Source organism: Thermobia domestica, chromosome 8 (assembly GCF_964235325.1).
Source record: "Thermobia domestica chromosome 8, izTheDome1.hap1.1, whole genome shotgun sequence".
In the NCBI taxonomy this organism is placed as follows: Eukaryota; Metazoa; Arthropoda; class Insecta; order Zygentoma; family Lepismatidae; genus Thermobia; species Thermobia domestica.
Genome location: NC_137461.1, coordinates 203,798,026 through 203,824,858, shown reverse-complemented (window position 1 = coordinate 203,824,858; position 26,833 = coordinate 203,798,026). Strand labels below are relative to the sequence as shown.

At 36.4% G+C, this 26,833-nt stretch overlaps 1 protein-coding gene across 2 annotated transcripts; it reads right to left on the bottom strand.

Annotated features, from left to right (window-relative positions):
• Positions 1-7,076: 7,076 nt before the first annotated feature.
• Positions 7,077-25,056, bottom strand: LOC145693411 (uncharacterized). 2 transcript variants are annotated; one of them, XM_081769383.1, is made up of 5 exons: positions 24,590-25,056; positions 14,667-14,888; positions 13,090-13,320; positions 11,252-11,491; positions 7,077-7,742 (listed from the first exon to the last, which is right to left on the bottom strand). In XM_081769383.1, the coding sequence occupies exons 1-5, from the start codon at positions 24,768-24,770 to the stop codon at positions 7,513-7,515; spliced, it is 1,104 nt and encodes a 367-aa protein (XP_081625509.1). In that variant the 5' UTR covers positions 24,771-25,056; the 3' UTR covers positions 7,077-7,512. The 2 variants fall into 2 exon arrangements, 1 of the variants encoding a protein (XP_081625509.1); XR_014132767.1 differs by lacking the exons at positions 7,077-7,742; positions 11,252-11,491; positions 13,090-13,320 and adding an exon at positions 16,272-18,651 and having other exon boundaries at positions 14,750-14,888.
• Positions 25,057-26,833: the final 1,777 nt, after the last annotated feature.

Sequence of the window (26,833 nt, the reverse complement as noted above, 5' to 3'; positions counted from 1 at the left end):
AAATACAGAAATATCGAAGGAATATCTGTTTAGCCGATTTTAATTGTAAACGAATTTTGAATAAATTTGCATTCCCTGAATTCTTATACATAAAAAATAGAAATCTTTCTTTTAGCGTACGAATGAGAGGCTTTAGGAAATTAGGCCAAGATAATTAAAATGATACCGTCCTTTACAAAATTTAAGGGGAAGACCATGATCGAAAAAGCATCAGTCAAACTATAAAGGTCAATGGTAGTTTTGTAATTTCTTACGACCACTATATGCACCTTATTGCGAAAAATTTATTCGTATTATAAAACCGCTATCGTTCAATAAATGTCAAATTTAAAAGATCTTAGAGATGAAATTGTCATTACCTCTGTCGCATAATATATTCTAGCTTTGGGACCCATGTCATTATATGACATTCACGATAAGTGACAAGAAGAATATAAATCCCAAGTTCAAAACGTAAGGAAAGAAACCGGCTGTTCGGCCTTCAAATTGTGAAAAATGTACCAAAATGGTTGAAATTATGATTTTGTATTTCTTTACGAGAAAGAAGAATAAAAATAAAAATTGGAGCAATTATGTATGTATAAGGCCACTATCTTCTTCAAGTTACTAAACTAACTTCAAGTGTTTGAACCATTTTTGACACATATCTCGAAAACTTTTAGTGATATTAGAGGCAAGAATACGTGGTTGATAATGAGCTTTTTAATTATGTCACAATACTTTTGAATTTTACCTTATGAGAAATGGCATATTCCAAAAATAATTCAGTACCACCCTAACCTGAATTTTACCAAAAGACTAGCGAAAGTGATACGGTGTGCGTCGTCCAGGGTTTAATTCCCGGTGTGGCACTCAAACATTGCTGTGTTGACCAAACATCGAGAGAAAAGTTGGGAAACTAAAAGATAGCGGACTTCAATCTAGACAGCCGGCTACGTTGGGTGTAGTTGTGCTGACCACTAACATAAGCCCGCTGCAGACTCAGATCACAAGGGACTGTTGCGCCAGGAGTTTATATATAGCGTAAGTAAGGACGAATGGGCCTCCCCGCAAAAATGTTAAACGGACCCCCTCTATCCACATCCATGAGTCACGTAAAATTTGCAGAGAACAGTTTTGACTTTCTATGTTCTATCTAGTGAGTCACAACTTGCTCATATGCAAAAAAATGCACATTATTATTATTATTATTATTATTATTATTATTATTATTATTATTATTATTATTATTATTATTATTATTGTGCTATAGTTTTCGTCTATTCTGTTGTACCAACCTCGAGAGTCTACGACATCCGACATTTTTAATGAGGTGTAGTCGCCCCACTTTCTGTTGTTTGGTTCGATGCTGGTTTCACTGTCCTTTTCCCACCTTTGAAATACATAAGCACGGCAGATCGCGAAAACTCGACAAGTCGCGCTGTTTCCGAAATGAAGCTCCCAGCCATTTACTCACCCTGATATATCGTCGTCCTTCCCCATTCAAGGCACAAGCACCACACTGACTAATCGAGTGAGATTCTTGTCACGTTTGGCGCGCGGTTATGTTATGCCATGTAGCTCTTATCTCTGCACAATGATTTCGTTCAAAAAGTAGCGAGTGGTCATAATGTTTTCGCTGGTCAGTATAAGTTTTGTTGGCATTTAATTTACTAAATAATCGCTCAGGTGTTACCGTCTTCACAGGTAAAAATGAGATATAGTTGGAACATCACATAATTTTTAACATCCTAACATTTTAAAGTTTAACTTCGAAACTGAAATGGGCCTCTTTCTGTTCTGGGCCTCTCAAAGTTGCGGGCTCTGCAGGCCCTTTAGTTGCGCCACAGCATTCTCTCTACTCAGAAGGATAGGGACAAATAGAAAAATCAAAATTCATTCTGTCCATTTTTCAAGCATCATACACTTCAGAAAAAAAAATCATATAATACTGATATGTAAAAAAAAAATGTATTGTTTGTTTTCTGTATACAAAGAACCATTTAGATTTTTTATCTCATATTCTGGTAATAATCGAAAAAAAAAAAAAGAGCTTCATGTGATAAACGGACGAAAGAAAATTTGTCAACGCGATGCGAATGACGTTCTCTGCAACCTAATTCACGTTTTTCGTACAAAAACTCTATTCCTACCTGCAAAAAGAAAAGATTTCTGTTACCCGTCAATGGTTGAGATTTTGCCCTGCGGCTGAACAATACGGCTTGTAAAACTAGACTCTGACTGACTGCAGGTGCACGAAGAAAAAAAAAACTGTTGGATTCCTCTCCCCGCCCACTTCAATTGTGGATATCCTGGACACATTTAAACTGAGCGGTACGATCTTTCAGTTCTTCCCAGTAGAGGCGCCAGCAGTGATTGCTAAATGAAAAAGTGAGCATCTGGTGGCGAAAAGGCGAAGTGCTCGGACAAGGGGGTGGGCACAGTAACCTTAAAACCGCCACTACTCGCAGTAAGTAAATGGTGCCACAGTTCATATCCTCAAGACATGTTTAGCCATATATTAAGCAAACAATGCAAAAGGATGCGTAAGACGGCTTTTATCTCCGATTATCTGACCTTTTGATTTGATTGAAACTACAAAAAACACAAGTATTTCAATATTGATATTGATCTTTTGTATTGCTTCTATTTGCATTGACAATATAAATATGAAAATAGAAGAATATATGATACTATTACATATAGTGTAGAATTATGTATATAAGACATCAGCTGATAAGATGATGCCGAAAAAGGAGTTGTGATGTAGAACACTAACATTCTTTCTTAAGAGTTACCTTATGCATCATCTTGCATTGTTTACTTAATATATGGCCAAACATGTCTTGAGGATGTGAACTGTAGCACCTTTTACGTACTGCGACTCTTGGCATGTTAGAGATTAACTACTGAAAAAGTGTATAAAATCTTGATGTGAAATAATTTGATATTATACCGAATTAACTTTATTTTATATTCGATTTAGTTACAATGTCAAACGGCTTCCTTGCAACTGAGTCAATCAATTTTCCATTTGCCCACAGGTATTTTTTTTTAAATCACTTTCATCTTGACCAAAGTAGATGTGAATAACACTGCTGATAAAGAATTGTATCCTCGTCATTTTTTTCGAGAATAACAAGAAGAATAACGTCTAAAATTTATGATGAAATAGTTGTTCTTACAGCCTCTGTTAGAATTACCAAACAGATTAACGAATGCAGGACAGAATTCAAGAGGACAAACCACAAGGAAAATTCAAACGAAACGGACTAAGTTCAAGTGACAGAATCATAGGCGAAGGTTAATAAACGAATTTTTATTTTTTTCTTCAACTGTTATGTACGTAAAATGTTATCTGAAATTCTTCACTTTACGGAAATAACATTTTTTTCAAGCTGAAAATCCAATAAAAGACCCAGGAACGTAGTAAGGGGGGCACCGGCCTCCCCAAATCTTCCGCTTGACCCCCTCAAATATTTATTTAAAATTATATGTTACAAATTGTTTTTACCCGACAATAAATGAGAATTTATCCACAGTAAACTGAAATTATTCATACTTCTAAGAAAAGGTTATTTTTTAAATTCATTTAAGGCTATTCTTTAAACGTTAAACGAACAGTAATAAGAGTATAATATCAGTAACTTTGGGGACCGGGCGTCATCTTCGTTAACATTACGAGGTTCTTCCAGCCCTTAGAGTGATTCCAGCCTTATAGTCAGTCACCTTGAGGTACTAAGGGCTAAACATCTATGTGAATGCACTTTTTGTAACCGGCTAAGGCAAAACTTAAAGGTCGACTCGACTCAGAGGCTAGGACGTTTCTTCCCTCCCCCCCCCCCCGATTACTGGCTTTTGCAACATAGTACTTTATGTTTTAATTGTTTTATGAGAAGATATTGAAAGTAGATCTATATTCTTATTTTTATTATGTTCAATACCGGTACCGATTCTGGCAAAACAGAGAATAGAATATGTCAACTGCATATATATATATAGTCCAGTCAAGTACATTTTAGATCCATACTTAATAATATTGCTTTTATCCTCCTTATCTTTCATTCTCTTACACTAAACATGGCACTTAATACATTAATTGAGTTATCAATTCACTATTTATACGTTTTACTGCAGTTAGCTACTATTGGCAATGTGGTAACACTGCAAGAAAATGTGACTTACACGACACGCATAATGTGACTTACACGACAGGGAAAGAAATGTGACTTACACGACATATTATATTTTGTATTTAAAAGAGTTACACGTATTATTTCAGGACTTTCTGCACGGCCTTTGATTACCGTCTGTCCAAATGAAGAAAATTTAGAATAACAGTTTTTTTTTGTTTAATTATGTATATAAATACATAAACTTATTTATGTTTTCTTGTGACTTACACGACAGCCTACTTGAATAAATCAATTATTATAATTTTCATGCTATTATTAAATTATGTGATATATATATATATATATAGTATACATACATGTGATTTTCCATTTGCAAATATCCTCCCCCTAAATTTAGAACTCTGGGTACGTTCCTGAAAAGACGTAAGACTATTAGATGTGGTAAGTATATATTTCACATTTTGATCTTTGCTAAGAGAAATCTTGATCAGTATTTCAGAATTAAAATAAATATATACGTTACTCAAAATAAAAGACTACTATATGCTACCACACAAGAAGGACTTTTAAAAATCAGATGGTATCACAGTTACTTTTCATAATTAGAATGAATGGTCTTACTGTAATGCTAAACGTATTTCAGATGTATTAAAGGTATAATAAATAAGAATACCCAGAACCTTTCATATGGGTATGTGTGAAAGTAGTTAAAGCTAATCTGCCCTTTTATTATAACATTTTTATGTTTTATTGAGTTTTCAGCATTTTAAAAGAAAGAAAAAGTTATTTCAGTTGAACAAATACAGATAACATTTTAGAATATACCCCAGTAGCACAGTTGATGGGCCGATGTCGATCAACATGGGAATTTTTGGTGGGATCGATGTCGCTGTCGATGACGATCGATGCAGAATGGCAAACATTTTTTCGACATTGGCCAATATCGGCAAATCTATGTCGATCGACATCGGCGTCGATGTTGATCTATGTGGGTCCCATGTGGATTCTTCCAGATCAATGTTGGCCCCACATTAATCCATGTAGCCCCATCTAGATCTGCCTTATATCAACATAATCGATCTTGGTCCCTGGTTGAACAATACCGGCCTATGTGGGATCAATGTCGGCCCATCTAGATCTGCCCCATACCCACATCGTCGTTCGAGCTCCCTAGTTGACCTATGTGGGATCTATGTTGAACCACCCAGATCTTCCCTGAACCCATATCTTCGTTCTAGCTCCCATAGTTGATCGATGTGGATCTATGTGGGATCCATGTCGGCCCATCTAGACCTTCTTTATACCCACATCGTCGTTCTAGCTCCCTGGTTGACCGATGTGGAATCTATGTTGAACCACCCAGATCTTCTCCATACCCACATCGTCGTTCTAGCTCCCATGCTTAATCGATGTAGCTCTATATGTTCCTTGTAAAAAGAACGGAGCTATTCAAATGTATTTGAATCGCCCAGTACTTTTCACAAGGAACATAGAATAGGCGACATTTCTGATCTTCCAGCTTCTATACACAATTGCGAAACGTACGAGCTCAGCCTATTTCTTTTCACACTAAATGATTAAATATGAAAGTTTTATTCAAACCTGAGTGCGGATATGTTCTTTTGTATTGCATGTTGTAGATCTGGGTTGGACCCATATAGAGCTACATCGGTTAACCATGGAAGCTAAAATGACAATGTGGGTATGGGGAAGATCTGGGTGGGAGATCCCACCCACATCGGTAAACCAGATGTGACCATATAATTTTTACAGATTTAACACCAGATGGATATGTCAACATATCAGATTTGAATAGGGCCATGTACTGCATCTCTGGCGCACGCTACATGCTTGTCTACCATTTTGGATTCAAGTTATGTTTTTCTAATGAAAATAGAAGAAAATGACATCGGATACATCAGACATTTTTTCAAAATGTCACTGGTGCAAGTAGTTTTGCCGCACTTCTATCTATGGCGGATCCAAGAGGGCGGTCGGACATTTAGCGTGTTTCAGAGATGCAGTATTTAGACTAAACAAAACAGTATATAATAAAAACATTTTCAGATTGAAGTATTCACATTTTTATTTTTTTTAAATAATTAAAATAAAATTTACACAAAACATATTCCCTAACTTTTTTTTTTTTTCGTGAACTTCACTCATTGCATAGAGGTATATATTGTACAATTGTTTTGCTGTTTCCAACATAACGAATGGAAATAAATACTTTTAAACACGTAACTTATTATCATTAATATAGAAACAACATAAAAAATGAATGAATCTTCTCTTGCATCAACTTAATAGTTACCAAACGTTGACACTGTCTTCACCATTTTATTTCATTCCATATGAAGAGTTCGCAGGAAGGACTATGAAGGGCACGTTTTAAAATGCTCAGAAAATTCTTTCTCAGCACCAAAATGTATAATTAAGATGGTGAAAACACGTCGTAATTCGCTCACGTGTACATTCGCGAGTGGACTACGCCCTATTTTCACCAACTATTTTGCATCTTTTGGTGTGGAGAAAATATTTTTTGAGCATATTCAAAATGTGACCTTCACTGTTCTTAACGCGTACTCTTCATATACATCATTGTTTCCTTCCACTGAAGAAGGAACCAGCTCTTGTTCCGCAACGTGTGGAAACTATTTAGTTTATTCAAAAAAGGGTTCACTGATAAGTGGCCATTTTCCTGACCCTTATGTCAATATATCATATGTATAATAAAATTAAACACGTAAAAATCATATACACTCTACGTCAACGAAAGCCACTGTAAATAAATTTATTTCAAACATCGAATTTTTCCGCTACACATCCTGACTAGGGAAACTAATATATAATCAAAGAAACTATGCAGATAATATTTATCTTTCTACTTAACCTGAAATAATTTAGAGAAAATTTAGGAAGTTCTTTTCTTCTGTAAATTATTAGTTTCCCATAAATTTGAACTTCTCAAAAGTTTTTTTTTTTTAAATCCCACTGTAAAATATCCGTTAATTCGCACACTGGTCTGTAGTGTGGACTCATCCCTTACACTTACACAGACAGCACGGAAGTTCGGAAAGCTCATTATATTCAGTAAAATATGGATGCCACTATAAAGTTTTAATTTGGATAGGTTCTTTGCAGTAAAATACAACATAAAACTTATAAAAATGTATCACTAGGAAATATTTCTGCAAATTAGCGAACTGAAAGTTACTGTGATAAATTAAAAAAAAAAAAACTATTAATAACGGTTACTTTCATGAAGTTTATAATTCTCTTGTACTTTAACATATTATTGTCTACTATTTTATTTACAATAAGACATTTCGTTCATATAAGTTTGTTTATATCAGACACGCTGCTGAGGGTTGATCACAACTAGCCGCGGGACCGATCACCCCACGGCTTTCCCTTCGGGGTGACTCTGCAAGGTGAATTCAAGTGGTCCTTGGACTCTTGCGGGTTCCCCGCGGAACGACTGTGCATCTTCCCCTAAGTCTTGAGCCTGTTCTCTTCTCCGATTACATCTGTAGCCATCCCAATCTCGCGAACCACTTAAGACTTTCCCAATCCGTCGGACAATGTCGCTAGTTTGTATATCAGGAAATCGGAGTTGTACTGCTCCTGAAGAAGAAAAAATTGTAAAAACTCAATGCAATAATACTGTATCACCAGAAGGGACTACACATTTAAATAGCAAATGTCATCACTGAGAAATAACAGATTAATTTTGAAGTTACATAAATAAAATTCGAACGAAAATATAACTTTCTCCTAAAATACAAAGAAACCTTTTATACATTGCACAAAAAACATCCATTGTACGCATGAGCGCATTATTACGTGCCCAAAAGGCTAATCTAACAGGACATTGTCGTTCGGTGTCAAACAGAGGAAGTAGGGAGTGGAAAACGATATGTGGATGGCTCAGAATATCCACTCGTTTCAAGTCAAAAATTAAAAATTTACTTGCACGGTGCGATTAACAGAAAATTACAACTTCTTTCAGAGGCAAAAACAAGGAAAGCAATGATTTTATTTACCTGCGAATAACAGCGTTACCAATGCCCTAAAATGTCTACAAATGCCAAAAAAACTCTAATTTTCTTAGTTTCATTTTTCTAGATTAACACATATTGGTCTCTGAACCCTCGATATATGACAGAAAAAAAATCTCCAAACACGAACTGCAGTAATAGAAACTGATGAATGAATATGACAAGGAACGCGTATAGCATAGCAGATACGGATCCATATGAAAGGAGAGTATCTAACGTATTATTGAATTATGTTTTGTCCTCTAGAATGACCTTTTACTCTGATGGTGATTCAAATTTTTTTTCATATTCCTGTAGTAAAATGATCACAACGAACAATAACACTTCCAGTTCCCTTACTACATATTGTTAAGGAATTCGATTCGATCCGAAGAGGAACTTGTCCTCGTAACTCTGGTATTGTTTGGGAGATATTACCGCAAGCTTTACTTTTACTAGGATAATGCGAGAATGGCACCTAAACAAAGGATTTCACTGGTAGTAATCCCCCTCCAAGATTCCTAAAAATATATACTAAAAAACGCCATACATCCGAAAGATGAAATTAGACTCTAGTATATATATATAACAAAATTCTTTAGGAACTCAGATCCTACACAGGCGAATCAGCGACACCATCGCGAATGGGGCTTTTCCTCAGTCTCATCCGTAAACGGCAGAATGCTAGGACCTAAAATTATTAGGGGCCCCGAACTACATCGTGGCGTGAATCTAGTGCACATATCTTGAAGTGAGGTCACTTTACTACCTGTTTAAACCATTCCATATTCGTCGCACGACAAAAATCGAAGGATAAATGTGTTGTTTCGACTTCATTAGACTTTTGTACGACGCATAGAAATTATATTTACAGTAAAACTTCTAACGGACATCTCAAAATAACGGACAGTTTTCAATTTCCTGGCAGAAATACATTGGGTGCAATGTGAAAATTACTTCTGAATAGCTGACATTCTCAATAACGGACGCGGATACTGAAAACTATTCCCCAGCGTCTATGTAGAACTTCCAACTAACGGACAGCCTGAAATAAAACTTTGTTATTTTCTTGAATTTCAAGCAATAATAGGCAGGATCGTTAATGTACCGCGCATTGTTGGATGTGATAATTGAACGCAAATGTCTCCATTTATTTGTTTTCGACATGCATTTAGTTTAGTATCCATTTTCAGCAAAACTTTATTTAATCTTTGTCTGTTTGCCTTGCTGCAAGTTGTTAATTTCGAAGAGAAAGAGTATTTTGTCGGAACATAATACCATAGGAAAAAAAAAAACACTGTATTAGCTCATTATTAAACAGAAAGACATTTTGCCTACGTTATGTTGCTTATACGAGTAGTACGTTAAGTTTATACTGTAGATTTTTTTAAAAATAATTCTTCTGTCAGTGTCGTTCGATCCCTAATCGTAATCAAATGCACAGGAACAGGCTGATTTAAATCATTGTATAACCATGTCGTACGTCGACATGCTGAGATCGAGAATTGCTGAGATCGTATTGCCCGTTTGTCTTACAAGTTCGCTTCCTGCAAAACCGTGACATCATCATAGTCACTGATTCCGCTTACCAAGGTGGAGATGGGTGCTAGAGAACTTCAAAGAAAGTATCCAGGACTTCCCGAATTCCCGAAAAGTGAAGGGATTTCTCAATTATTTGCAAAGCGAAGGCTTGGAGAATCCATGCACCTGTGGAAGTTGCCCTTAAACACTTAATTTTTATGAGAACCCGCGGATGGTTGGAAAGGTTGTAGAAGATGGTACCGGTATTGCCAAACAAGGCATAACTGTAGACATGTCTATGACACGAGGAAACCGTAAACCATCCTACCTTATGATTTTGTTGTTGAAACACGAAGGTGCTATACAGTGAAAGCAAGATTTTCGAACTAGTATTGGATTGCATTATTATTGGTAGTAGTAGTAGTAGTATTTAAGATCCAATAGGGACACCTAAATTATAAGTCCTAAGAATTCACAGTCCAAACTGCTAACGCTAGAGAAATAGTTGATTCGATTTTATTTTATTTGAAACTGCATTATTAAGAATACGTCATAATCAGCTTTAGATTAAAAAATAAATAAAATACATAAAAATAAAAAATACGTCATCTCCAATCCAGTTTGGCTGATGTACACTCATGTCCAAAATTATTGTCGCATGTCTATAAATGTTGTTGTAGGAATATAATTTGATAACGCATTCGCCCGGTATTTCTTATAATGCTAGTATGTGTATAATCGGAAAAGACATGTATGTGGCAAACTTCATGTCAAAAGAGCATTAAATAAGAACAATAAAACGAAAATAAAACTTTCTTGTCCATTTAGCAACATTTTGTTTTACTCATTCTAATTTTCGTATTTGTAATTTGTTTCCTGTGAAATTTACCTCAAATATACGTTTTCCGATTATACACATAGTATTAAAAGTACCCTGCAAAATCATTATCAAATTATATTCTTACAAGAAGACAGTTATAGATATGCGACAATTATTTTGGACATGAGTGTACATGTACGCAGCAATATATTATAGGCTCATGACATATCTCATAAAAGAAGTCATACCTGTTCTATATAAAAATGTATGTTAAAAGAATGTGCATTGCGTGCGAAAGGACTCTTCAAAGGCACCGAAAAGCCGAAGTGTAAGTCATTGTTGGCTTACCATCACCTTGTAAAATTAATTTTGTATGCATTGCTGAATTTTGAAACATGCATTTTTGCAATAGAACACCAACGACTTCCTTTATGAGATATGAAGCTGCACTCTCTACGTTGGTTGGACAGTGTTTGAATTTTAGGCTTCTGAAATTTATTTTCCCACGCTTTCGACGGCCTGCATCTCCCAACCTATTGATCGGTATGGACATGTCACAAAGCATTTTCTTGTTTCCATGTCAGGTACCCACCCCTACATTGTTTGGTACGCATTAATTTAACAACCTGTACATCCGAAAAAGCATCTGGCCACACGAGATCTATTTTTAAAGAATAAAAGTTTTCTTTTTAAACAATACCTGAAGGATATTTACAAATACTTCGTGTCAATACGAACTTAAGAATACCACTCACCAATTTTGAAGCCATCTCTCTGTCTTAAATCTTCTTCTAAATTATGAACCACAGACAAACTGCGTAAAGGGAGCTTGTCAGCTAGCAGGTTTGCATTTTCTATAGATTGCAAAGCTTCTTTACCACTACAGGGAACTTGGTGCAGCTCATATATTTTGGTTTCCATTTTATCAACTTTACATTTGAGATGTTTCATATCTAGCTGGATTCTCTGCAGTAACTGGAATATTTTTTCAACGGCTGAAATATCAAAAGAAAGAAAAAAATACTAAATTAATACAAGACCAAGGAGGCAATGGTACACATTGTTTGAAATATTTTTTATTCTACCTTAAGATCGTGTGTGCCGCAACTACCATTAACAAAAGTCATCTAGGTTCTGACCGGCACATATCTCATATTGACCCTGAAGTCGATACCCACAGCAACATACGGGATGAATTTTAAATCACATATTGATAAAGCTTCATAATTAATGCATAAGCAGTTTTATTTTTATTTTTTATTTTTTTTTTTTAAGTCTATTGCAAGAAAATTACTAATTGCTGTTTGAGGGCTTTCCTAATCATTACACCACATTCGGGTCAATTTTATATGTCTGTAGAGCATTTCAAGTGTCCTACTGGAATAAAATAGCCTGCTCGTGTCAATATCTAGGCATTCTACCGTCTTCTGCTGAGAAAGGTTACTGCAAAAACTCCTGTTGCGAGAGAATGCAGTTACATTTGATATTTCAACTTTCAAATTAATGTAGTATAAGAATGATATGCTCCAATGTTTCTCTGCAGAACCTCCGTATATGGAACAATGTCTAAATATCGATACTAGCAGAGTAACGGTTTCAAATGGGGTGCGAGGAATGCTTAACATTCAAAGAACGTTGATCGCGTCTCTGTGGTGTGACAATTATGACACCTGAACGGAATTTGCCTAATTTGGGTTCGTTTGAATCTCAGCCAGAGCAACAATAAAAACTTAAGTGTGTGTTGGTAAGCAAGCGAAGAAACCAGAAGCGCCACGAGAGGGTATATCGGTGTGTCGACTTGTCTGCTACCTGCCAATTTTGTCTGCTACCTGCGCACAGGCAGTAAGAAAAAACAAATGACTAACAAGACGCTGTTTTGTACAAAAATATAAATTTTTCTGTTTCATGGTACAAACTTTATATCGTCAACCCGTCGGTTTAGCATTCAAAAGGTTGGGAGTTTAATCGCTCCTAACATACGCTTGCCCACAAGCCTCCTCTAATATGGAACAGAATAGTTCCAAAGCAACCATTCCAACAGGATGCGCTGCAAAACAAAATGTGATAAAACTAGAATTACAGATTATATGTTCTGAATTTTAAAGCCAAGAAGTACTTCCATTACGAAAGGAACGCCGGATCTAGAAATACTTTCGGAGATCTTAAACACTAAAGGTTTCACTGTAAAAAGTAAATCTTAGTATGATATATATGTTTTAAAATGTAATTAGTACGAAATTTATATTAGTTACACAAAAATCTATTTTTGAGGAAGAGAAGGGTTCGGACCCCCCCCCCCCTTCCTTCGCACGGCTTGGAACATAACAATTTCAATTTCCAAGCATAAGTTTTACCATAATTTCGTTTTTCATTAACAAAAATTGGTGATAATCTCGGAGACTACTAGGTCAAGGCGGCCACACTAAGTGGTCGGAGAATATCGATGCATTGACTACGTGCTGCCACACTCTCGAGCTAGCAGGGTTCAAAATGTCTCTAAAGAAGCAATATAGTCTTCATTTTGTTTGGTTATTTAATAATGACGACACACGTAAGTAAGCTTAGCAATACAGTTTAATCTTTGGATACTTACTACTGCCAATTCCTAAACGAGCTGATGTGAAGGTACTGTCTGTATCTGCACATGAAGTAGTGGCAACTGACAACGCTGACATTCTGCATGGAGTTTGGATTTGGGAGTGGGATGGTAAAGGTCCATTTGGACTTTTACGATGTGATGCAGACGAGCAACCTCCGTTTGAATTGTGCACCATAGATGATACGTTTACCTCCGCAATTCCTCCTATAGATACTCCAAGCGACTCTGAAAGCAAGTGATGAAATTATACAAACATCCAGTTTTTACTAGACTGTTAGGTACACAATAAGCAGGTGACAACTTATGGTTTTAAAAGCATGTTTAAAATGTTACAATGATTACATCCAGTATTCTATCTGTAGGGGGATGGCTGGAACTTTCTCCTCTCTGTTTCTCGAAATACCTCTCAACCTTGGATATGGTGGAAATAAACCCCACTTTTTTGAGCTATTGATGAATTTATCCCCCTCTCCGGAAATCGCAGAAATCATACACTGATTACATTAACTCACAACGTTAAAAGATACTAACGCTGTTTATCTGCTTGTTTGATCTTGTCCTAAATAGACTCCATATCATAATTAAATGAATATTTAATGTGTACGTTATTTTTTCATTTATTTATTTATTGATGTATACTCATAATAGAGCCAATTTAACGACACAGTTTGCATTACGAGCCCGGTTTTTCTGTAGTTAACAATCATGAGAAGATAGCATTTATCCGATAAAAGGCGAAAGTATTAACAACCTCGTTAAAAAAAAGAAGAAAAACAACTAGCAAGCCTTTCATAGAAATAAATTACTTGAGACTAGATCTGAGTCTGAATGATTTGTTACGTAAGACTTGCTTGAATATAGCAAGTAGCCAATTTTGGACTCCAAATTGAAAAACTTGTTTATAAAAATAAACAAACTAGACATCTTATTTTTAGTTGTTAGGGCTTCTCACTCCAAGCTTGTTGTACACATTACAACAACTACTCTGCACATCTAACGAATAAATTGTTTCCAACAGGTTCATAAAACATTGTAGGTTACTTCTATCTGTCTACTATTTCAGCCAGCCTTACTTTTGAATGTTTTTCAGACGAAGTAGCAATAAACTTTCTCCAAAATAGTATATAGTTTCACATTTAAGTAACGTCTGCACTGGCATAGAATACGAAAGAACACTGTTTCTTTCAGGCCTGTTTTTTTGCCCCCCCCCCCCGGACGAAATGGTTAAAACGTACTGGAATAGAACCAGCAGAGGGAAATATATGGTTTCAGCCCCTCCGAATACTAAGAGTAACCCCCGGAACATTTTTTTCTGAAACAAACACTGCGAAAGAAGGTGAACTCCCTGGCAATAAAGAATCGCCCACGAAATCTTGATAATTTTAACTTTCACACATTTAAAAAAATATATATATTTTAAACGCGATTCAATACATAGTCCTATGAAACAAATCAGCTACGAGCTAAACTTTTAATTTGCTTTGAAATTACTATCAAGAGAGATATATATGAGGAGACAAGCAGTGTTCTTGAACGAAATTATGAATATAAAATATATTTAGCATAATTACCTTTCCGAATAGGTGCTGGGGGACTTGGAACACTACATTCGTTAAAAGTTTCATATGGTCTTCTCTTAGTTTCTGGATATGAGTCATCATTGTCCTCTTCAGACAAATATCTTTGTGGCTTTCTGCGACATCTTGAATAAATTTCTTCGTCAGAAGAATCACTACTAACGTTTGAAGTCAGTAAAGCTTTGTCAGCCTTTGCTGTAGCTTTTTGAAATGAATCTGAAATGTTAAATAATACATATATTCTACAGTTACTGATAAGGGAAAGTAGCTGCGAAATTATTCTTGGCATGAAAACCATACACGATAAGAAAGCAACATGGTTATGGATACCCTCAGTTGTGATTTCTTTGCTAACTGTAAAACAATAAATATTAGAATATCCCAAATAAAACAAATCTGTTTACGAACTAAATACTCTTGTTTATGTAAAGTTATTCACGACTGAAATTCGAGAGTAAGAAAGCCTGTAACAGAACTAAGAATAGAAGGCCTAAGAATACTAGCATTTTTATTTTATTTATTTATTTTTTAACTTTATTTAACGTACCTTTGACATTTTCTGCTCACGATAAGATAGTGCAAGGCTGGATTTGGAGAGAGTTATACAAACCTTGTCTTTAAAGTACTATATTCAGCATTTGCCTGATTTGACTGAGTATAAGATCCCGGAAAAATCTCTAGCATAGTTAGACACAAACACACACACACACACACACACACACACACAAACACACAAAAAGAAAAAATCTTCTTATTTCCCTGACTGGAGCTGCTACTTTTCCCTGACTTCTTTATTTTCTTCCATATACTATTTACTTTATTTAACGTTATTTCAAAACACTTTAAGAATCCTACAAGAAACGTCATGGATTTTAAAAGCTAATTTAGTATATAAGGTCCTAACATAAAAAGTTCATTTTAGGTCATACAAATATATATATCAACTCATACCTCATACCAACTTGTAATGTAAAGAGGACACCGTTTTTTCTTTTTTCTTCAATAAGACTGTATTGCAGCAATGTATTAAAATGGAAGACATTTTTAAAGCATGTTTGTCACGAAACAACTGGTGACAGGAAGCTATGAATTTAAACAAGCTTACTTTATATGAGTTTTATTTACCAACTAAGCTTCTCGAACTGTAGTCACAAGTATACAAATTACAATGGAATTAAACCTTTAAACTTTTCCTTGTTTTGACGAAAATATCCTCACAAATTTCGACCTATAGCGCTGGAGCGTCGAACAGGTCAGTTCACCGTTAGTAACCGTTATAAATGAATAAAACAGGAGCAAACGTAATCCGAAACAACCTCTTGCAATTTCCCTGGCATTTATGTTTATCTCTTGTTTCCCTGATTTTCCAGAATGCGGACATGGTGTCTAATCAGGATGACCAGCCACCGGGCTGAAATCTACGACCTACCAAATACTAAGATAACGCGCTACCAATTGAATCACGGCTGCTCCGTATCACAGATCTTGCATTTCAATGCAGAAAATAGTGAAATAATATTACATTTTGACTCAAAATTGAGGTATAAATACTCAAAAACACAACGAGACAGATAAAAAGAAAATACAAATAGTACTCACTGGATTGTCCATAGATTTTTATGTTCACAACTGTCCAATCCGCAGATGGCTCCTTACAGTCCCTGATCAAATTTTGAATACGCCTAACGGATGATGTTTTAGGCCAAAGGCATTCATTTTCGTTTTTAAGCCATTTACTAGGTATAACTTCTAATGCTCCGTCCTCGTCAGTGAAAGCTGCTACGCAAAACTTTTTTTCTTCCTGAGGTCATGTTGATTCTGTCTACAGATATGCTCTTTAAAAAAAATCACAACACTGAATGAGAAAGCACTGCAGCGTATTTCTTTTCCAAACACACAATACATTTTGATGTCACTGAGGTAAGGGAAGCACGGGATATCTTATTCGACATTTTGCCGCACTTATAAACAAATACCAACTGCGAACTGCATGGGAAGGAATAATAGTCACCTTCTATCGGAACATCCAAATATATCAACCAAATGGATGGGTGATCATTCGAACTATTTGTCTCAATAATATTAATAACTTTGCCTATTTTTCCTGTAGTGAATTGAACAAAACTGTCCTTATCAACAGAGATATCAATGGTGAACCCACTATAACTCACTGCTTTATATTCTTCACCCACAACACCTAAACATGGTCCTCCGCTATACGGTTTATTCAAAGCTAATTTTACATTTTTCTGCTTCTCGTGTTCTATTTCAGATAACCGTCTGTAGATCTGCGATAATGGTTTGTTTGGTGTTCTTAACATTCTCTTCACTTGGTACAAAAATGACTCAAATGGAAAGCAGCTAAAATTGTCTAACGTTCCAAATGTCTGTACGTCATCTACGATATGAATTAATGAATGAACATTATATACTGCACAATCTTCTCCATAAAGAGCTACCATTCTTTCAACAAACAGTTTTAGAAGTGACCTAGCGTATGATAAATATTCTTCTTTGCTTACCAGTTGTGCATTGCACAAAATGGAAATTCCAACATGTAGTAACAGAAAATGATGAAACAACTGCTCAGGCAGCACATCTTGAAAAATTACAACCCCGGTATATAAAATTATTTGCCTGAACTCTGACGCTTTAAATCTATCAATATCTTTCAATGAACGAGGCCTCCTACTGAACTCTCTTGGCATGTGATCCTTCATAACTTTAAGCTTCTCTGATATGAAAGCTATTTGGTGTCCTCCGATTCGCACTCTCTTGGCCCCTGTTCTTGTCCACAACATAATTAACTTCCGCATAACACCAAGACAAACGAGATGCATGTAGTCAAGTGGCATGCGACTTACTAGGCCTATATTTAAACCGATTAATGGACTTGGACCTTTGTGATGATTTTCATCTATTCCCTCTGCAAACGTTACATCTGTCCTCTTCTCTGCATTCATCTCTAGGTAAACAGCTCGAGAGTTCACCATCTTACCTTTCTGAGTGCATCTCTCACAACCATAATAGGCATTATGACTTTTAATATTCTTTACAAAGGCTCTGGCAGGTGCATCACATACGATCATAAGTATTTGAAAACTATATCTCTCGCCAGAAGAATGAACAAATCCCTCCCTCTGCAAGAGGCATACTTCTTCGACAAAAGGTCGCAAATATTGTTCTAGTGACTTCGGTTTTTCATGCCCATAAAAGCAGGCAATCATAAATGGCGAAACATTTTTGTCACTCACCAACTGGCCTAAGATTGGCCAAAATTGTGCATTTGAACTTCTAGATATCGATAGTCCATCAATATTAACTTTAAGTTCAACAGAAGTTCCTCTACATAATTCTCTTAAATTAAATTTGTTTAAGGCATTAACAATGCCAAAGTAGCACATCTGTGAGGTTTGTACTTCAGTATGATAATCACCGAATTGCGTTCTCCTTGCTGTTTTTAACAATGTCCTGCCATCTAATGGTAAATCAGGAAACTTTTCTCTTTTCAAAATGCTCATCAGTTCACTCAAAGCATTTATCTTAATGTTATACTTTAATGCCCAGTCCTTCAGAATATTTGCGAAAGACAATGTTTCACCCTCTACATTCGAGTTACACTGTCGACCTGCACCATCCGTTTCATTCTCTTTGTCACTTTCACTGGAACCCCAATCCTCATCATCTAAAGACTGAGATTCGTCGGTGCCCTGTTGAAACCCTTGAGCGGCATACTCGTAATCACCGCACACACACATTAAACCATCATTACCGTCCTGTTTTTCAGTTAAACAATCATCAACGTTGGTTTCATGGATTGAATGCACACACACATTTTCGTCTACTGGAACACGGGTAACAACAGGTGCATTAATTATCCTACGTACTTTTTCCTCTATCACAAGTTCATTTAACAGACGTTTTGTCCTCCTTTTAAGAGTTTTAGATAACGACGATCTGTTACCCGACATAATGGATCCTAAAGACGAAAGATAAAACATTACGTAAGACATAGTCGACCGTAAAGACGAAATTCTTTATACTAATTACTATCATTAGAACATAAATTAATGACATAGGGAAATAAATGCGACGCAAGCCTAAAAAAAAGTTAAAATGTGGTTTAACTGAGCATCTAGTGACGGGTATATAGCTCTTGCTGCAGTGAAATCATAACCGCGTCCAAACTGACCCCCCCAAAAAAAAATAGAACTCGAATCCTTGATCACGCACACAAAATGCCATATGCTATTTACTGTACTTACTCAGGAGACTTGAACAAAGAAAACCTACAATTTATGACCAAGGTCGGGTGTTCAGTTGACATGTAGTTAACGTCAAAGTGCAGTTCTCATTAATGTTCACTGTCCTTTAAGACCTTTATTGGCCGAGCGACAGGGTTGGCAAAAACCATGTTTTTTATTGAAAAAAAAGTTTTTTTTTGTTTAAACCACGATTTTTTGATTTAAATAATTTGCTCTATATATTCATATCATATATGGACAGAAATATGTTTGTTTCGCCTTGATGTTATTATGCAACAGCCGGGTTATGCTAGAAGGGGTCACATAAGCTTAAAGCGGAATAAAAACTGCTTCTCGAGTTACATCCGAGATAAATTGTCCTCCATTTGAACTCGGAACCAGGACTAATTGGCCACAAATGCGATACGTCTGCCGACTCACTCACGAAGGAACCCTGATAAAAATACGTTGTACTGATCTTTACATGCTTCTTAATATAACTGTCAAGAATCATTTCAGAAGGACAAAAAGATAAACAGTTGCACAAGTGAAACCATTATACAGAATTAAATATGGACAATTTCAAAGTACTACGGAGTACAGAAGATCTAATTTAGTTCCAGTTAGTTAACAACGACTTTTATTGGTCCAAATTAAAGAAATACGATGACTTAATTTGCATATCAGTAAGAAAAGTAAATAAAGATCAGGGTTTGAAAAAACCAGGGATTTTCTGAGAAAGCCCAACCCACCATGGCCCATATGGGTTTTTTCCGGTTTTATTGGTTTTTTTTTTTTTAGGTTTAATTGGGTTTTATCAAAATATTTCAATGTCTTTGGGGTAAAAGTGTTAAAATATGATTTATATTTCAAGATTATCATTGTCACAACTTGCAACAATTTTCTATTCACTGCTGTTTTGAAAAAAATGGCCGCCATTTTGAAATTTTACGTTGGATCATCGCCAAAATATATACAGCTAATTCAAAGTACCTCGTGCTTCTACTCTAAAAATTTCGACTTAAAAGACCGAAAATTGCGCTTTGTAGCGTGCATACCCGCTATTTTGAAAAAAATAAATTGACTCCATTTTGAAATTTTACGTTGGTATGCCACCAAAATCTACACAGGAAATTTGGTGTGTATCGTGCTTGTACTCTAAAAATTTACACTTAAAAGATCAGAAGTGATTCCCTGCAATATGTGTGGTACAAGCAGACGAACGAACAAATGCAGATTGAATCATCCCAGAAGCCTCAGTAACGTTTGCCAAATATGAACACCAAATATATTAATTTAACAGCGTAAAATAAATGATTTTTATTGTTGAAGTTAACTTTCAATACCTTGTGCGTTCAATTACAGGAATGTCACGAGCACTTGTTGCAAGAAGGATCTTTCCAGAAAATTAATTTAGGACCATTAAGAAAGATATAATCCATATTTTATAAAATAAACTAGCTTTTGGCTAGCTGCATTTCTTTCCCTATTTCAACTATTTAAAAGATAAGATTTTGTATCCCAAGAAAACTCCCATTTAAATAACAAGGGAATTTCTTCATCACCCGTTAGACCCCTAAAAATATTAAAAATATTTACTTTTGGCTATTTTCCTGTCGGTTAGTCCTGGAATGCTATAATCATGCCGGAAGGGCCTAAACATTTTGGGGTGTAGAAGACGTCCCATATAAATAACATGGGAAAGATTTTTCAGTTCCCCATAAAACCACTCTACGGTTGGAAATTTTTATTTCTGATTTTTCACTTAGGTAACGCTTACAAAAACGTACAAGCATACCGAATTTAAAGATTTTATTCCAATTCTAAGTACCGGTACCTAAAAAATGAGATTATGTTTTTTTTAAAGGCCCATTTAAATAACATTGGGAAATTCTTCATCCACTCTTTAGACCCCCTCAAAATTAAAAAATATTCACTTTTGGCAATTTTCCTGTGGGTTTGTCCCGAAAAGCTACAATGATGTCAAATTTAACCATTGTAGCCCTACAGGAAGTGCTCAATAATTTGGGGGTGTAAAATGTGTTCCATATAAAAAACATGGGAAGGATATTTCAGTTCCCTATAAAACCACTCTAAAGTTGGATTTTTAAATTTTTACTGATTTACTTAGGTTCTGCTAAGAAAACGTACAAGCATACCGAATTTCAAGTTTTTATTCCAATTCTAAGTACCCAAAACATGAGATTATAGGTCCAAAAAAGGCCCATTTAAATAACATGGGGAAACTTTTCATCCCATCTTTAGAACCCTTAAAAATTAAAAATATTCACTTTTGGCAATTTTTCTGACCGTTAGTCCCAGAAAGCTACCATCATGCCAAATTTAATCATTGTAGCCCTACAGGAAGTGCTCAATAATTTACATCAGCTCATGTAGTTTTATATATGGTTAGGATGTTTCAGAATGTCTTAAAGGAAATTAAATATCTTACACCATAAAATAAATAGTTATATTGTTGAGGTATTCAGTTCCGATGCTTTGTGCGTTCAATTGGAGGAATTTCCCGTGAACTTCTTTCGGGACGTTTTTTTTTTTTTTTTCCTCCTCCCTCGAAAATGCAGCTCCCTTTACTGTACATCGAAACTTCCACTAGTACGAAAGTTCGAATTCAGCACTTAAAATAGTAAGGGGTACGTAGTTTTCGGAACTCTGAGCATCGAGTTTCTTAAATTTGACGAATTTTTACGCTTTTGTTGGTGTTGATTCTACAGAATGCTTATTTGAAGAGTACCTACAAATAACTGCACTAAACTGTTGTTGTTGGAAAACTAAATTTTATTGAAGAATACTTGTGTTACCATCAAAGGTAAGAAATAATAATAATAGTTTTACTAATGCACTACATGTTTACTGGTAGTACCGGCATCTATGGCTTTAAACGCGTCAAACGTATAAGGGACAACGTTCCTCGGCGTCGCCGAGTTGGCGAGCACACGATTCACGGAAAGTATTTTCTAAAATATAAAATTGCTTTTTTTTTCTTCCTTCAAATAGGCTATAAGCATAATCCATACATTAATTTGTTACTTAATTATCTCAAGCCAAGGTAAGGGTTTTTTATTCATTCAGTGCATTCAGAACTTGATAAAGGTCTTATGTTGAATGTTGTATACCTTAACGGGAAAGCATTCAATTCGCCCAAGGAAAGTTCAAAATCTGATAAAAATCACTTTCAATGTGATCATCTTGGTTGTATCAGTAATATATTAAGAAAAAGCTCAAAAACCCAGGTGGGTTTTTTCAGGTGGGTCCAACCCGAAAAAACCCGGTGGCTTTTTTCGGGCTGAGCCCACTTGGGCAAACCCTGATAAAGATACAAATTATTTGAGTCCACTTTGGCTCAGACTCATTTATACATAAATAGATACCAAAGATACTTCTCATTTCACTAAATGCCTCTCGTGGGGTATGTAATCCCCCTCCCACACACACACACAAAGTACGGCATTTCGATGTAATTTATCAATAGTAAACATTGAAACGAAACAATATTTAGAATTTTTCTTTGATTGTAATTACATAACAATAATACCAACTACAAAAAAAATCACAAAACAAACATTTATAAACTTATGCAAAAAAAAGTTGCTTTTGTAGCATAATCATTTTGAATAATGAATGGGGAATTTAGATCTGAATATAATACGAATAATATACGGGAGTGAAACGTGATAACCCACAAATGTGTGTTCATCAAGATTTTACAAACACTTACACTTTTACGAACATTTTTCGTTTTTTGGTTTAAACTAGTTGGTTTTTTTGAAAAAAAAAAAAGCTGGTTTAAGCCTTGGTTTAAACCAGCCAACCCTGCCGAGCGAAGTGACGATGCCCAGAAAATGAAAACGGGAGTGCTCTAAAAATGAACAGTGACGAATTCGAATGCAACTTTAATGTATTTTTATTGGCTGAAACGAAAGGTCAATCTGGTCGCGGAAGAAAATCGGACCAGGGGGAAGGGTAAGATGGTTCTGATCGGTGCTCTGCACGAAGCCAGGTCTTTGACTCGAAGGTCTCTGGACAAGGTGAACTCATGGTGCTTGTCTTCAACGGGATGATGATGACGTCCTAAGAATGGGACTTACAGTTTATCGAGGGATCCTCAACTCTTGTGTCCCCAACCGGCAATTGAACCTGAGACTCCTTGATTCCAAGACGACGAGCTTATCCACTCATCCACAGAGGGCACAGAAGGGGGTATAATCCCCCTTCAAAAGGGGTGTATCCCGCGTGAAACTCCAGGTCCCGTCCTTGGAAGCTCAACAACTTGTTCAAAACGTTAACTTAATTCACTCACACTCAATTACTATTCAAACAAGTTTTCCCAGGGCAACGTTCTCACTTATTTGCCAAGATCAAATTCAATGACTTTTCTAAGTTTTACACGTCACTGCTCAGAACTTCCAGTTACCCCAGTACGATAGATATTTGTACTTGTGTGTAGATACATAAAAACATATCTTTATGAACAGAAACATAATACCAAGAAAAAAATAAGGTAGCGAATGTTGCATGGAAATAAAGATAGGTCTACATCAGAATATTTCACTGTACTGTTTCCTTAACTTGTTTCATGGCTGGCACATCAGCCTGTAAGTTATTTCAAAAGAGATCTGACCAACCTAGCTAGCTTTTTTTTTGGGGGGGGGGGCAATTCTAGTTTCTAAGTGACAATCACAGGCTAAGTAACCTACGTGTGAATCTGTATTTTCATGGCCAATTCTAGTTTTCAAATGGCGGTTACAGGCAAACCAACGTAGTGGCAGACAGAAACTAACCTAACATGACCTAACCGGCAAGACCTTATTTTGATTATTTATTTACTCATGGGAAGGACAAAAAGAAGGGATCGATCCTTCAGGTAAAACTAGGATTTGGACAGGATGTGGCCCTGGCCTTTCAAAGAACTACTATCCCGGCATTCTCATTGTGGGGCGGAGGAAAGCCTCAGTCAGGCCTGCGCGGGATTCCAACCCACGCTCGAACTGCCAAAGTGCTGCGTGACAGGCGGATGCTCTTCCCCTACACCAACAGCTGGATTCAAGATCTTACGTTGCGCAGAACAGCGAAAGTATGCGCTCACCTAAAGTTTATTAAGTACAAGGAGCAAAATAGTAAATTAACTTACTTAAAATGGAGTTACAAGTTATATTTATCAACACTGTGTCCCTTGTACTTAACACAAATCAGTTGTGATGCGTGTGCATCTACCACTGTTTTATACAAAGTAAAATCTTGCTGATCTTAACCTAACCTGAAACTATGCGAAAATGTGCCAATTCGGTAGTCAATAGCTCGATAGTACCTCCATTTGTCATAATCTGTCAATTTAAAGTACTTTTTAACGCATTTTTTTAAAGTAGTAAATAAACTTGTTCCAATGTTTGGCCGTCTCGGCCTGAGCCTCCTCCTATGCTTGAAGACCATAAATCAAAATTATTCACGACTAAGTATAGTGATATCTACATATGTTTGCACCTGTAACAACAAAACCAGTACCAGATTTCTTGCATCGAGCGCGGACTATAAACTAGCCAAAATTTATTTGGAACAGTTTATGTAGATCTCTTTATCTATAGTCGACATCGTTCATGCAAATCAAAGATAAAATATGCATTCTATTAATGGAAGAAAAATAATTTTAATACTCACCTTCAATAATAAATACGATTTCGTCGAATTGATGGTAAAACCAAAACAAACAACAGTCATAAGTATATTTCCTGCTTTTCCCTCGCTTCGCACCGCTTGTGGCGCCATACGGTGTTATGGTTTTAAAACTGTGAACAGTTGACAAACAATCTGCGTACTCCGATCGACATCGATTCGACATAGATCGAGGCCGAATCGAAAAATTACTTTTTCAAATAATTGCCACAGAACCATCAAAATGTTAATTTCATGTGTTTCAAATTTATTCATTGTAAAAAGGAAATGTTTCCATGCTTTTTTCTTTTTGGTGGGCAAGCCTATTTATATCCCACGTGGGACCTATATCGGTAAATCAACATCGGCAAGCCCACCAAGTTCCCACGTGGGACCCATATCAGTAAATCAACCTCGGCAAGCCCACCAAGTTCCCATGTGGGACCCATATGGGAACTTGGTGGGTTATTGTGGGCCAGTATAGATCCACGACGCCGACATTGGCCGATGTCGCACAAATATGGGTCCCACGTCGGCGTGCTACTGGGGTATGACGAAGGGAAAAAATAATCATATAGGGTGTGCACTGATACATCCAATATATACTCCTGCAGGGGTCTAGCCAGCAGGTTTGTGTAGGGGGGGCCGTCGTTTTTGAGGGGGGGCAGCTACAATGTACACAGCCAAAAAAAAGTATTGCTGCTAGTCTGCAAAACTAAAAACACTATTTTAGCTTCTTCTTCTTCTTCTTCTTCTTCTTCTTATTATTATTATTATTATTATTATTATTATTATTATTATTATTACTGTATTATTATTATTATTATTATTATTATTATTATTATTATTATTATTATTATTATTATTATTATTATTATTATTATTATCCATAAATTATATTCAAGATAGTTTTTATTATGCTTAATCCAGAACTACTGCCCGGGACCAAACGCTATACTTTTGTGCATAACTATAAAGGTAACCAAGAAAGTTCTGTCCCCTTTCGTGGAGGTCTGTGTTCAATTGGACCTCATATCGTGAGTTGAATGCGAGTGGAGATAAGGCGAAAGTCAGTTGTTGTTGTAGGTATATCCAACATACTACCTGGTTGTGGCAATTCAGACACACCGTGAACTTGCATAAAGACAGAGGAACATGGGACTTCCACAGAGCGTCATAGGAGCATGTATGCTGAACGAGTTCAAATGGAGGTCAAACGCCGCTGTAGCGGGACAGAAGATATACCAGGCCTTTGGTGAGGGTGTCGTGATGACGCAGACATTGCAGCGATGGTTTAACAAGTTTAAGGACGATGACGAAACACCCGAAAACACCACGTACCAGAAGACCAACACATGTACAAAAAGGAACTGGGGCTACAATTCAGTGTGTGGAGAAACCATTAAGCAGCACATCCATCAACTTGTGAAGCACTACAAGTTGAGTCGATCGGTCTCTCATATTTTGACTCCGGGTCAGAAGGCAACGCGGCAGTCGCCTGTGTTTATTTACTGTTTCGGAGCCATTTCTGGACAGGGCGTTAACATGTGATAAAAAGTGTGTCCTATACGAAGCTCCGCGGCGTCGTCATCATTGGTTAGTGTCCCATGAATCGATTTCAAAACAACCGAAACCAGCACTGTACCAGAAGAAGGTCCTTCTGTGTGTTTGGTACATCGTGCATCGGGAACTGCTACCAGCTGGTCAGAGTATCAATGCAACAGTTGTAATGTCAGCAGTTGAGCTGTGCTCAACAAAAACTCAAAACTCTGGAGCCATCACTTCTGAATTGCAAATGTGTCCTCGTTTACGGGACAACGCTAAGTCCCTCGTGGCTAGGATGACTCAGGACACCATTTTTCGCCTTGGATGGGAAACAATATTGCAACCACTATATTCCCAGCGTATTGCACCGTCCGATTATCATCTGTTCCATTCTTTGGACAATCACATTAGAGGACGCCATTTCAAATCCCTAGTAAAAGTCCAAAATGCACCTGATACTTTCTTCGTTTCACGGCCCACCACGTTCTACCGCGATGAATTCCATGGCCTTCCAGAACGTTTTCAGAAGGTCGTCGATGCTGATGGGGACTATTTTTCATCTTCCAGGTTAGGTGACATATCGATGTTCGAAGGCGGTGTGTGAAAAAGCAACAACATGTTTCTTGGTTACCTTTATATTTAAATTTAAGACATTGTATACAGAACCTATCTACACAAGATTGATTTTCTTTGAAATTTCACTTA